Consider the following 14,779-nt stretch of genomic DNA (forward strand, 5'->3'; position numbering starts at 1 on the left):
TTTCTGCCAGTCAGAGGGAAAATTAATTTCCTAAGCAACAACAGAAAACTGAACAGGGCAAAAAAGACCTCAAAATCATGAACAAGCAGCTGTGGCCAGTTGTAACTAAAATTCCAATGTTATCCATTTTATTAATCTGTTAACAATCTGGTAGCACCCAGAGGACTTTGTCCAGCTGCCTACAGAAATAATGAAGGATCATATTTACTGCATAAATAAAGATGTTACATTTTGATGACATTTATCCTTCTCAAGTAAAAACGTAGCACTTTGTTTTCCAAGAATGATGATGATATGAGATGCTGTTATTAGATGATGGTATGAGAGAGCAGAGGAAATCAAAGTGTTAAATAAGATGATACAAATAAAATCTGTTGTTCCCCGTCATTATTCTCAAATCACTAAACTAAACTTAGTTGAGTATGGTTAAAAGGCATCTGTTTATTACAGCAAAAGGTATATAGGAATTTATGCTAGGAAAGCTTGTTTAAACAAAAAACTATGATTTCTCTCAGAAATTCATGCTGTGTGAAATTCCAAGGTTTTTTGGACACCATGTCAATCTTGGAAAAAAACATTTAGGGATAAAAATTGACAACTGTCTTACTAAAATCCCTCAGCTCTTAAGTTGAAAAGAAGCGTGATTTTCTTTCTACTTTTAAATATTGTTTTATAAAGAATATACATTAATCTGTATTATAATAGATAATCTTTTAATAGTTCTAAATTCAAATAGAAAAAATCAGAGTTCTTGTTTTGAATTTGTTTAAAAAAGTCTTCAAAATTTCCATACTGAAATAAAAAGATATTTGGAAAAAAAAAAAAAAAGCTGGATTTTTGTCCAGAATGCAATCTTCAGTTTCTCAACGACTGATGTTTATTCAACTCAATCATCAGCTGGTATCAATAAAGCACCTGAAAAATGATGCAGGATCCAGGTGATCAAATGCTATTTCTTTGCTGCTACTGCCAGCAGAAGCTACAAAATCCTTTGTTCTAGAAGGTTAGGAGAGAGGTGCTGATGCTCCATGTTTCTCTGCTTCATTACCAAATCAGTGTCCCTTGCAGGTGTTGCTGCTGAATCATAGAATCACAGAATGGCTTGGGTTGGAAGGGACCTTAAAGATCATCCAGTTCCAACCCCCTGCTGTGGGCAGGGACACCTTCCACTAGACCAGGTTGCTCAAAGCCCCATCCAACCTGGCCTTGAACACTTCAAAGCATCACTGAAGGCATCATTTTTCCAAGGAACGGAAGACAGCTGAGGACAAAACAGATCAGTGCCCGAACCTCATCTTGAAGCTGGGCTTAGGTGTTTACCTTTTCACACAAACTAGCTGCCATGGAGCAGGGGCTGTTCTTCAGGTTGCTTTCTTATTTCTCCAAATTCCTGTTTGAAGGGTTGCTGTGCAACTCAAGAGACATTGAAATAGTTCCTGCAGTGCTTACCTTTTGCCCAATGTGTCCGGTTAAAACGCTATCAGCTACAGAAGTGTTTCCCAAGCTTTCTACAATGTCAATGCCAAAGTCTTCGCAAGCATAAATCCAGAAATCTTGGAGTTCAAGGTTGCTGCTACTGAAAATCTATACAAAAACATAATAAAGGAATAATAGTTAAAAAAAAAAATTGTGATTTATAATTCTGCTTTACTTACAATATAATAGAGAAAGTGCAAAAACACATAGAAGTCTTGAACGTATATTTAGTATATGACCATGTACCCTTATTTTCTTATTTTTGCTTTTAATTAAAAATACAAAATTCTTTACATTCTGCCAACTTATTTTTGTTTTAAAAGAAAAAAAAGAACTGTATGCAAGAAAAATCAAAACTGAGAATCAGTAATAAATAGGGTAAAAGAAGTGCTCTAAATATTTTGGGGTTTATTATCGGAAAGAATAGAAAGGTAAATTTGTTCATGTTTGTAGCAGAAAGATGCCTTAAAAATAACCAGAGGTATTGCTTGCAGTGATCTAACAGCAAGAAGACTGTTCCTAGAGGGAGCCCATGGAAAGAAGCAGAATAAACTAAGTTATTCATGTATGCTAGGTCAGTAACATACAAAGAAATTACAAGCTTAGCAGAGAAAAACACAAAAACAAAACTGCAAAACATCCTTCCATTTTATTTCTTTTCATAGAAAAAAGCTTTTCAAGAAAGACAATGCACCAGCCTGAAAAAAAAGCCCACACTGAACAATTAGATGCCTTCAAAGGAAGGGCTGTAGGACAGGTTAGACTATAAAACATGCCTTACAGAATCATAGAATCACAGAGAAACACATACAATCTGTTCAGGTTATCAGACAAGGGTTAAAAGGATCACAGTCTCCAAGCATTGGTATGGGAAGAAAATATCAGATAATAAAGCATGGTGTGGGTTTTTTAATCAGTCATAGGAAGAAGTTCTTCCCTGTGAGGGTGGTGAGGACCTGGCACAGGTTGCCCAGAGAAGCTTTGGCTGCCCCATCCCTGTCAGTGTTCAAAGCCAGGCTGGGTGGGGCTTTGAGCAACCTGGTCTAGTGGAAGGTGTCCCTGCCCATGGCAGGGGGTTGGAACTGGATGAGCTTTAAGGTCCCTTCCAACCCAATCCACTCTATGGTTCTATGATGGTGGGCTACAATTGCTGTAAAGTGAAGCTAGACAAATTAAAACAAAAAAAACAAAACAAAATCACCTTTTTAACATGGGTGAAAAAAATCCTGTGGAAACCATTAGCTATACCTCTACCAAGTGCAACCTTTAAGAAATGCTCAGATGCACTGAGAGGATTTTTTTGGTTGTATGTGGAAGGTGCCCCTGCCCATGGTAGGGAGGTTGGAACTAGGTGATTGTTAAGGTCTCTTCCAACCCAAACCGTTCTATGATTCTATGATTATAGTGACAGAAAGATGTTAGTTGCTTACAGAGGACACCAGCTACTGATGAAAGTAGCACTGATTCTGCACTGAAGCAGTAAGAACTCACACAAATTGTGTTTCTGGCTTAATCACCAAACTAGAAGCCTTCATCTGAGGCACATGGACATACCAGTACAAAAGCTTTACCATAACCGTGGCCTGTTTGCAGCCTTACACAATGATGTCAGTGTAGAGGTGATATACTTGTAAAGATCCTGAGCATTGCAGAGGATAGTCAGGACAAACGTACCTGTGCTCCACCTTGGCAGCTCCAGGCTCTGAAGCTGTTGAACTGAACAGGTCTGTTTGGGCTGTCTGGCAAATATTCTGGGTACACCAGCAACCCATACCTGTTTAGGAAAGAAAGCAAAGGAGACTGTTTCTTTACAGTACCAGTATTCATGAGCAGATTTTCCTATTCATCATTTCAATATCTAAAATCTTACACCTGTAACAGTTCTCAGAATGAGACTTTATCATTTTAATCCAAAATCAAAAACTGGTGGATAACAATATTTATTTTAGAGGTCTAAGCATGCCAGAGAGGCTCATGAGCTTTCAACCAGCACCACCTTCAGAAAAACCTGACATGAATCTGGACAGATAAGGTTTTTCTATGTCTTGGATTTCGGCAACTTGATGTGCATCCTAAATGTACACTTTCCTGAATGTAGCCCTTAGTTTGACCTTCTCTGAGATTAACATCCAAATTTCCTGAGAATTTATGTGACTCTGTCCACTGACTTTAAGTATAATATTTTACTATGATTTCCCTTTTAGGGAAGTACAGGCAAAAGCTCTGGTAAATTGCCATTCCTGGATGTTGCAGGAACAACTGTTCTACGTAATGTCTGACATCCAAACACCACCTTCTATCCCCTTGGACTGCAAAGTGATTAGTCTCTTCAATCTACTTAGAGGCCAAATTCTAATAACTGAGTGTTCATGCCGCTATATAAAGCATCTGGAGGTAAGAAATGCCACTCCAGTTTGTATAAGCCAGTATCAAGTCTCTAATGGTGGCACGAAGGAGATGTTAAAGGAGCATAAGAAAGAAATCACATATCTGTTCTCCTGAATGCCTCCCTCTTCTGATCAAAATGTCTGGTATACTTAAAAACGAGCTTTCAATTCAACACATGAGCACATGTTTCAGTGCTTTGCTGTTAAATGGTTGATGAGGAAATGTGTTAAATGTGGCACCTTAAACTACATCAGTATCATTTAAACGAGGTGGTAAAGTGGAGGAGCTTGTTAGCAGCACAGGGAAATGGTGAAAGTTAACAAATTGGGCTTGTGAACAAAAAAAGGACTGCATTGAAAATTCTAGGAAGCCATTCATGATCAGGCCCTGAAAAACAGACCCAGCCACATCGCTGTCAAACACTAATTCTGCTCTGCTGTGGAGAACTCTGCTTACGAGAGAGGAATCCCTAAAATTGTGTAAAATTAGGAAAAAAATAGTCCTGAAAGGAAAAGCAAAGCCTTTTCTGGTTACCACTGTAATTATCATTAGCACTACCGTGCACTGAAGAAAAATCTCTTTAACCAAAAATCCCCAAGTACCTTGTGCAGGAATGAGCTACATTCTCACTGAAGGACAGGAGAGGCATTTTGGATGGTCCCTCGGGGGAGAGATGAAAGAAATAGCCATACCCAGCAGCACACACTGTGTTACCCTGCAGAGAAGCATAAGTGACTATGAAAAAAGATTACCACAGATTTCTGGAAATTAAAATAAACTTAAGAAAAACCTAAATTAAAATTGCAGCTGAAGTCCATTCAAATTCTGCTAAGTCTGGCTAGTAGAAACTGGTACCTTTTTTCTGTCCACAATCTTGTCCGGCTTTACTCTGTCCTTGGGCCAGTCTTAAAAAAAACCTGTTCTCAAGAATAGAAACAATAGACAATTTGTTTCAATAGAAACAAATGACAGAAAAATTCCCTGTGAGGGTAGTGAGGCCCTGGCACAGGGTGCCCAGAGAAGCTGTGGCTGCCCCATCCCTGGCAGTGTTCAAGGCCAGGTTGGACAGGGCTTGGAACAAACTGGTCTAGTGCAAGTGGGTTATGTGAGTTATATACAGTGGGTTAGGAGCTTTTCTACTCTAGGGAAAAAAACTTCTCTTTCCTGATTCTTTTGGACAGCAGCCAAACCTAGTTGGTTTTGGATGGTGCCCATATAACAATGTTTTTACATGCACATCTGAGCACAGTCCCTCTCACCTACCTTAGATGTGTAAAAATCTTATGATAAAGTCCAGGCTGGTAAACTTAGGCACCCTTTCCAGGAAAAAATAAGGCACATGCATGTCCAGAGGGCAATTCTTCTTGTCTATCATTAGATAAGATTAATCGTTCTCTGGGGGTACCTAGTTTTCCCAGGGGACTCTATGATGACCTTTCTTTCAGCTATAAGAAAAGCTTGTTCTCTAAGGTAGGGGACTGACACCCACCACTGCCATTCACAGTCCCTGGACAGTGTTAAAATACTAATGACTTTTTGGTCCCTGATGGTCCAAATCAAAGCTAAACCTAGTGACCTAGAGGTGGAAGCCTCCATATACCAATTACTTTCTTCTGACCCATCCAAGTGTGTTCCTTGCAGTCATGATCTCTGACATTTGTCAAGCAACAAACTATCAATACCCAAAGCACTGCGCTGCTTTCTCTATGCCCTAGTAAAAATGCTGCTTTTTCTGAAAGCACAGCCACAGACCCTTTTTCCTTTAACGAAATACTTCTGCAGTCCAGTCACATTATTTGCAGGATCTTTTACTTGTGACTCCAATCGTGCATTATACAGATGATTCATAAGGCAAAAACCTGCATATTTATTCAGCCAGCTAGTGGCTGGAGGGCAGGGGTTTTAGGCAAGCAGGGAATTTTGTGTGGAAATCAATTCTTTGTGGAAGTCAGTATATTACGAATGTCCATGCAACCAAAATTCCAGAGAGAAATTACCTCCCCGAGCATGCCAAATACCTGGAGGTATGCATCGCAAGTTAGTAAAATAAAGTGGCTGATGTTTTAAGTGTCTCTTAGCTGTACAAAACTGCTAATGTAAATATTTCATTAATTTCTTTTAGATAGCCAGGACTCAAACTGTTGACATTGAAGATGACATTAAAGCTCTGGAAAGTGTGTCCAGCACCACTCCCCCAGTTTCAGATCCTGGCAGGATGCAAGTAGTACCCCCAGTGGGCTCTCTTCAATGTGCGCTCACCTTGCAGATAGTTTTAGAAAAGATCTCACTAGGGATGAAATGGTGAGAAACAGTTGACACTGAACAGATGCAGCCTCACCTCTTTGGTGCTATGGAGAATGGCTGGGTTGGGTGATACTGGGAAACAAATTCATTTGTTAACAGCGTGACCATCAGTGACCCCTCTAACATGGAAACACAGGCTGGTTTCCACCCTGTTCATTCATAGCTTAAGCTATTTCCCAGTCCTCAACACCACAGCAAGAAAGGACAGGGAGGATGTTTGCTGAATTTCATAAACCCAGTGCAGTTGTTATCTACATGCTCGCTCTGGGATTTAAGGGCATTGAATGCTTATGAATAGGAAGCTACTACGAAAGGTCCAAGACCCAGTGGGTCCAAGAGAGCCAAGAGAAAAAGATAAAAAACCCTAAATTTTTTCTTTTTCCTGCACATAAAAAGAAAACCAGGGACATAGGGCATGCATTTCAGTGACAAAGGAGCCAATCAAAGAGGGGCATCTTCAGTTCTGCATGCTGCTAACATTTAAAAGGCAAGAAACCAGTCTACTAATGAAATTGTCTTATGACACTAAAAATTAATAACCAGGGCTTCCATTTCTTACTAAAAAAAACCCCCAAAACAACTAATATTGTAATTACCATTTTGCACTTATACTGTATGAGTATAAAGTTTTATCTAGCAGCATGATTCACAAATGCACTTCAGAGCCTAACTCAAATGGAAAGCAGTAGGAACTGGATCTCTGAATGTCTTTGTAGCCTCAGGTTTGAGTGACTACTGTGTCCCAATATCAACACCATTTAGGAGACCACTGATTTTCAAGGAAACTTAAACTCTTCAGTCACCCATGCAAATTTAGGCTCCCAAGTAAATTGAGTAGTTATGAAAATATTGAAGGACTCACTGTTGAAAGCTTAACCCATCATGCATAGAAGATGTAACACAGTATGGACCTAGAACTTTCTATCTTAGCTGTAATCCTTGCCTTAAAGATTGCCTTAAGTTTAAAGCCAGTAATTGAAATATAGCAATCTGAAAATAAAACCCAAACAAGCACAAAACCCACACCTAACACTAAAATCTAGAGGAAGAAATTTCTGTTCCATGTCATGGCCTGGAAACCAGGCAGTGAGAAGATGAGTCTTTCCCATTCAAACCTCAAAAATTAAGATTACAAATACCTAAAAGCAATATTCAGATCTTGAGCCATTCCATCAGTTAAAAGGTGCTGAAACTCTGTAACATCATAATGCTGATCCTGGACCAGTATCCCTTGCATTTGGCGATTAATATTGTCCTAAGAAAAAGTCCACAAGACACAAGTGTCTTGCTTGGAAGAAGTGTGACTTTTTCTCTTTATGTCCTTTCACGTCTTCTGTTGAGCACTGCTAGGTGCTGTAGAACAGTAAGAGCAGCTAATAACAATTTTAAGCTAGGTAACTTCTTCATAATTTCTTTTTGCTGCTGAAATGCCTCAAATAGCCCACTCTAAGAGGCTGATGACAGTGAGGTTTATCAGCAAGCCTTCAAGGGCCATCTGCTATTCTGCCTTGAGTAGCACATTTCTGCAGAGCAGACTTAACCTCAGTGTTCAGGTATGCAGCTACAGATGCAGCTTTGGGGTTATCTATGAAGACATGTGAACCAAGAGAGCTAAACAAACGTGCTGAAACCCGACCACAGTCAGTTCACACATACCCGTAGAGATAATTGCAGCAAACCTTTTCAAAAGCTGAGCCAATGGCGATCAAGTACACAGCTCCAGGGTAAGTCAGTGCATAAGAGTACAAAAGTCTGTGTTTAGCGGAGCTGAAATTTGTGTGATTCTGCCTAGTTGTTGTATTTTTTAACTATATTTGATGGTGTTAAAAATGATAAATGATTAAAAGTTCTCTCCTTCTTCCTAAGTAATATTGTCTTCATTCTAACATAGGAAATGTGTTGGTCTGTTTTTCACCTTCAAATTTAGGTGCAATTCTTTCCTCTTGGATCAGAAGCCCAAGGGCAACTAGGTCTTCACATACAGTTAATAATTGATTTGGTTTCTGTGGGTTAGCAATAGAACAGGTTAGGATTTATTTTTTAATGAAAATGTGCATTTGTCACAACTGAAACCATGGTAAGAAAGGTCAGTTTCAATGAAATTCCAGACTTAAAATAGTTGAGAAGGATTAATGGTTTGAAATCATATTTTTTTCCAAGAAAAATTTAAAAGTAACCCTTTATTCTGAAATGTAAACGACTTGAATAAGGCAAAAAAGTACAAACTAAAAGAAAGCATCAGAGAATTAGTGAATAAAAAGATTTTTACTGCACTTAACTTTTTGATGTGAGGGCTTTTTAAGAGTTTAATGTTTTATCGCTATTTAAAATAGAGAAGCTTTGTTTCTTTTAAAATCAATGTCATTGTCATAGAACAGGGAACACATTCTCCTTCTGACCCTGAAATGCAAATCTTGGACTCTACACAAGTTGTCATTTTAAATCCAGACAGGGGCACATTTGATACAGCTGAATGTTAGTGTGTTTGTCATCAGTCCATTAAAATTGAGATTTTTTTAATTTTTTTTTTTAGAAAAAAAACTACAGAAGCTGAGCCTAAACATTTTCCCAGTTTTTATGAATCCATGAGTACTAAAAAATAGAGTATCCCAGGATGAAGGATCTCACTGTAATATTTTGTTCTACTCAAGTGCAGTAAAATTTTCAGTAATAAATTTGTCCATGAATGTAATTTATTTTGTAATATGCACTTGTTTTAATATTCCATCACAAGGTCATTTTCTGACAGCTCAGACAAGGAAATGTTGTGTATATGATCTCCCAGATAAATGAATCTTCTTACCTTCTTGATATCTTTGATTGGAAAGGAAATGCTTCTTTTTATACCTGTACTTCTTACCTTGATGTGGTTGGCAGGAGCCCTGATGTAGATCCCTGCTGGTGACAGTGTCTCAATGTTGGATAAACCATCAGTTCCAGAAAGGCTAATCACTATATTGTTATTGACACTGTTCCCCTCTTCCAGTCCCTCTCCTTTAAGAAAAAATAAAATAAAATCAAAAAAGAGAGAAAAATATAGGAAAAAAAAAAAAGGCAAAAGGTGAAAAAGGAGTAAAGAAAGAGAAATGTACATATATCTGAAAGCATCTATTATGCACATCACAGATCTTGATGGGTTTTGCCCTGCCTGTTTTGCTGTCATGGCCCACCTGGGAATTAGCTTTTCCTGCTAACTGTCCCAGGGTGAAAGCACTAAGAAACCCATGTTTCACACAGCAGAAGATGGCTGTGAGGTGGTCAAAGACTGTCACAACAGCTCAACGCAGTGGTGCCCAGCATGGAAAGGGAAAGGCTGTGCGCTTCAGAAATGTCAGGAAGCCACAATCAAGAGCTGATCAACATTGTAAACATGATAAAAAACAGTTTCTGACACAAAAAGCTTAGACTCTAACAAGATAAAAACAATCAGAGAAAGGAATACTACAATACGTATTCTACAATGAGGCAATAGAGACCATGATTCTGCAATTCAATATGTGCAAGGCCCTGTACCGGGTGCTATATATGAATACAACACCAGACATGCTGTACCACAAGTTTATGGAGAAAATGGATAAAAGGGATACTATAAAGCATGTTTATAGTTGGAAAAAGAGAGATTCATAGTGGGGAAGTGGCTCACCTATGCACAGCACACACAGGTCTGCTTCTTGCAGTACTAGAATTAAAGTCCTGTCTATCTCCTGTGTCTCCATCCACTACCCTATATACCTGTTAGAAAATATCTAGATAGACTTAAAAACACCTGGTGCAGCTCTGCACAAAAGTGAGGGGGTTTTCCTCCTAAGCAACAAAATATGAGAAGAAAAAGGAAAAATCAATCAACCAATTGATCATGCAACTCAGAGTCATGGGGTGCCCCAGATCTAGTAACAGCCTTAAACTAAGAAATAATACTAATAATAAAAAAAGAAATATCTTTTTAAACTACACCATAAAGAAATGTGCCACCAAACACCAAAAAGTGAACAGTCCCATACAAATGAAGTCCAAACCAAAACACATCAGCATGTATCCCCACATTCTAGTGTTTTGGAAGCAGAATAGAAAGTGGAACATCTCTGTTTGTCCCACAGTAAGAGCAAGCTAAACCTATTTAGCTTTGTTTATCAAACATAAATTATTAACTTCAACTATACCTGCTCAAATTTTATTCCAAACACAGATCCCTTCTCCAATCATTACTACCCCAAATGTAAGCTACATCACGGGAATGTCCTCTGATTTGGGGGATGGCAGTAATTATTTTTAACTTTCTTCTGTCTTTTAAGCCTTTCTCCAGTTTCGGAACAAGATCCATTTAGGAAATATTTTCTTTCTACACTGTATTTACTACAAACACTGCCACTACCAGAGCATGCACAGGATCCTAAAGCAGTCCTTTTGACAGCGATATAGGTGTTTGAGGTGACATAAAAGGTCTTAGCTTCCAAGCTGAGACCTGGTGTGTCAATTAATTTTAAGCCCAGAGCGACTTTTTATGACTGTCTTGCAAACCTCCTGAAAATAAGGGTTTTAGATGAAATCACTGAGGGAGTCCAATTCTGGAGCTGCAAATAGTCAGCTATAATAAATATTCCTTCACAGGCAACAAAATTATATATAAATTCATCCATCAGACCCTCTGGAGCTGCTGACAGTGAAGCCATTAAAGACATTTCGGGATAAGGTGTATTCAGGCTAAAACCTCAGTGGAAACATCCAGCTCAGCCCAGAGTCCTTTAACTCAGACACATGTCCTAGCACGAGTGAGCCAAGGCATGCTGGCATGTTGGAGACCTTGTTCTGCTTCCCCAGCGCCACAAGGGCTCTCTGCATCACCTTGGGCAAGTAGTTGCATCTCTCTGAGCCAGCTCTCCTAATCTGTAAAATGTGTACGATCTCTCTCTCGTTTTATATTATCTCGTTTTATAGTCTCTGTTTAAATAATAATCTATCACTTCTCATTACATTTACACACAGGACCTAGCACAGGGACTCACTGCGTGTGTGGAACTGCAGGATCAAGACCGAAGGCTTTTTTTTTCCCCTCTGTTTATCTTAAAATTGGTCATTTTTATCCCATCTCTGATGGAAAACAAAAATTGAGCTATATCTTTAGGTATTCAGGCAACGTGAGATCCCAGCAGAAGATGTTGCAAGTCGGTCTCCTGATGCTTAGTTAGGAGAAATATTTTGTTGTTTAACATTTTTCTTGCTCCAAGCTCCCATTTATTTAAGTGCTAAATCCTCTGCTTAACTTTTAACATATGCTTTCACTCCATTATCTTCTGTGTCAAATGGCTGAAGCTAAAGGTAAGTATGCTCTTAAATGCTTCACCGAACTGGGGTCTTAAATATTGCATAATGGTGCTCTTCCAAAGACAGATTAATCAATCCACAAAAAAAAAAAATCACCTTTCACTTGTACACTTTAAAAAAAAGGATCCAGATAAAGTGAAGACTGACCTGCGGAAATAGAGAGTGCATGGTTGAATGGAAATAGCTGCTAGGAGATGCCTGTGGAATCATGGCAGCTTTATCCCAGATTCACCAATACCAGAAAATGCAGATGATGTGATTAAAGTTCTCAGGGTGTAGTTAAGGATCTGCCATTCTTTCCTCCACAGGCATTTCATGAAAGTGGTAATCAGCAGACATTGCTGTTACATGTAGGATGGATATTTTCCTACTTCACTTACCCAGTAGAAGTCCATGGCCCGAAATGTTATAGAAAACATTACTGTCCACACTAAGATTTGAGATCCCAGTCAGACAGAGTCCTTGTCCAAAGGAGTCCAAAACACAGCAGCCACGTATGTAAGAGTCTAGAAAGAAATAAGTGCTGTGAGCAAAAAGCACAGTGTAGCTTGAGGGCTGAGAGAGTTTTATATTAGCTCCTCATCCTTTGGTGATGTGCAATTAATCCTTTTGGCTGCTGTGAGACTGCTCTGTTTCAGCTGCCCACCCGTACTCATTCCAACAATTCCAACAGGCAGGAATTGCTGACATGGGCACAGTAGGAAAGAGGTGCCTTCAGTGTGGAAATGGGTTAATGGAGGTAGCCTACTATTGTGAGGAAAGAGAAGGAGATCCAGTGAAAGGATAGGGTGAGATACCACAATCGAAGTATGTTAAAAGTTGATTGAAGTTTTGAGCATATTATGAGTTAATTGAAGTTACAGATGATTGAAGTGCGATTGAAGAAAAGGATGAATGTCTCAGAAGGGCAGTGAGGACAGGGCAGGTATTTTGTACACCTTTTCTAGCCAGGAATGGCAACACGCCCACTGTACTCCAGGATCATGGTCAGTGCTGCCTTCTGCCACCAGGAAGCCTAGATCCTCACACAGTGATGAACATGGCAGAGGAAAGGCATAAGAGAGGCTTAGCTGGAGGGAGAAGTCCCATATGGTACCCTTAAAACGTCATTTGAGCCCAGCTAATTTGCTCCTATCACCACCAGTCTTCAGAGCCCTCATTGCTACATCCAAAGAGATGAATTTTGCACTTATCATGGACAAAATCAAAAGAACTTAATATGTTCCTTAATCTTCAGGTGACAGAATTAAATTTTGGTCTATGGTACCACGCAGCCCTGAGCCACCTCTGGGCTCCCTCACAGTATATTAGCTCATTCATTTCCAGAGCTAGAAGTAGCACGCCAACTCAGAGGTGTGGAATAAAAATGAAATATTATTTTAGAAAGAAGCTGTCCAGAGATGCAAAGAAACTAAAGTACCTTAAAGCATTCTATCACGTTTCAGTTGGGCTTAGACTACAGATGAGGTTTTCTCATGTTTACTAATATCACTTTGCCAACTGACCTGATTGCTGAGCAGGTTTTGAGGACATCTGCACCAGCTTTGGGCAGGAAAAGGTGAATATTTGAGATCATACGGGCCCCTCTCACCTGCCATCCTTGCGCTGCCAGAAACAGTGAGGGCACTGCGGTGCTGCCGAAACGCTTGGCCCATGTGGCGGAATTGGACCCCCTCTACCTGGAGCCGACTTGCCTCCCCCTGGAAGGCCTCCACAACCATGATGGCCCCCAAGTCCCGAGCTCCCAGATGCCTCTCGCTTCGCTTGTACAGGCACCTGGAGCCACCTAGAATACAACCAGGTGAGAGCTGTCAGTGTTACTTCTCTGTAGTGACCACAGGATGTGCAGGGTGACCCCAGAAACATCATGGGACCCGCCACATTGACTCAGTAAGATCTCCAGCAATAATCTTAAACGTGGGACCAAAGACAAATAGCTACAGGCCAGAATATTACATACTCCCTCTAAATACCCTCATGGTTCTTTCCCTAAGAGTCTGGACATTTTTAGAGGAATATATATTAAAGCCAGCAGGAAGCTGTGGTAATTTTCTGCCTTGGAAAGTTTCTTGTGTTCAATTTTAAATAGTCCTATGCATGGGGAAGATGAATTTGACATTGATTTACTCTGGGTGAGGTTCGTGAAAAGGGGATTTGGCACGGATGTACTGAACTAAACTGAAATGAGAACGTTTTGAAATTTATTTAAAACTCTTGCTCTCCTGACTTTCCCTGCAGATGGATACGGAGCTTTTACTACCCCTGAAGACAAGGAAACTAACTCATAGGGCTAGGAAAGGCATCGGCATTCCTGAAAGACATCCTTCCACGGATGTGTGCTTAGGCTATTTTGGTATGAGAGGATTCAGGCTATGAATGAGCAACTTGGGCTTGTTCAGTGGAAGTGCAGAGGGGATCTCAAATTCCAGCACTGCCTGCTTATGCTCAGTAATATTCATTTTTCTTTCAAAGAAGGTAAATTAACCACAAAAAACACTGCTCACTCATCTTCTGGTGACTCCCCTGAAAAATCCTCCTATCCTTTAACTCAAATAAAACCCTCAAACGGTTAGCACATTTCAGACTGTATTTATGAGTTAAACAGAAAATGGACCATAAATCCATGAGTAATATAAGCAGTTGGCTGCTGGATATCAAATGAAGTCTGGTGTCACAGTCTGAAAGCCCAAGGCATTTTATTTTAAAGGAAACCTTACACCTGGGTTGTCAGATAACCTAAGTCTCCTTAAATTATAATTGCTGTGTCTGATTCTGCTTTCTCATCAACTGGTGTAAATCAGGAAGCCACCTGTCAAATTTCATGGTGTTTCATACATGTAGAACTACAGCAGAATCAAGATACCCAACATTTGTTACTGTATGCTACAAGAAACCATCACCTGTTATTTTTTCTTGGTGTCCTTAAACACTAAACAATGTCTCCACATTTTACACTGAAGAGTACAAATAGCATAGGGCTGTTTTGTTTTTCCTTCTTCTTAAAGTTACTTAATAGTAAACACAATTAAAAATTTAATGTATTATGTACACTGAAACATGTTTTCAGAAGATACTTTCTTTTCTACACCCTTAGGCTCAGGCAAAACTAAAGGGTCTTTCCCAAGATGGCTTGAAACAACAGTGTGAAAATAATACATCTGAGATATTACAATGAAAGGCAGTTCAGCTCCCAAGATTTCACACTTCAATGTCAAACAATATTTGGAAAGATAAACTTGCTTTGCTGGCACTGGTATGTCTCAATGTTATCCTATTAAGAAAGAGTTCT

At 39.5% G+C, this 14,779-nt stretch overlaps 1 protein-coding gene across 5 annotated transcripts in view; it reads right to left on the reverse strand.

Moving 5' to 3' along the window:
* PKHD1 (PKHD1 ciliary IPT domain containing fibrocystin/polyductin) overlaps positions 1-14,779 on the reverse strand; it is a 244,217-nt gene that overhangs the window by 115,401 nt on the left and 114,037 nt on the right. For all 5 annotated transcript variants that reach the window (XR_003991946.1, XR_003991945.1, XM_030490172.2 and 2 more), the window contains exons 40-45: positions 13,082-13,276; positions 11,871-11,996; positions 9,029-9,162; positions 4,467-4,579; positions 3,151-3,250; positions 1,450-1,584 (exon numbers count right to left, since the gene is read on the reverse strand). Coding sequence is in view for 3 of the 5 variants with exons in the window: in XM_030490172.2 (XP_030346032.1) it covers positions 1,450-1,584; positions 3,151-3,250; positions 4,467-4,579; positions 9,029-9,162; positions 11,871-11,996; positions 13,082-13,276 (803 nt within the window). In the remaining 2 variants the exon portion in view is untranslated. The remainder of the gene's footprint in view (positions 1-1,449; positions 1,585-3,150; positions 3,251-4,466; positions 4,580-9,028; positions 9,163-11,870; positions 11,997-13,081; positions 13,277-14,779) is intronic.

Source organism: Strigops habroptila, chromosome 6 (assembly GCF_004027225.2).
Source record: "Strigops habroptila isolate Jane chromosome 6, bStrHab1.2.pri, whole genome shotgun sequence".
Taxonomy (NCBI): domain Eukaryota; kingdom Metazoa; phylum Chordata; class Aves; order Psittaciformes; family Psittacidae; genus Strigops; species Strigops habroptila.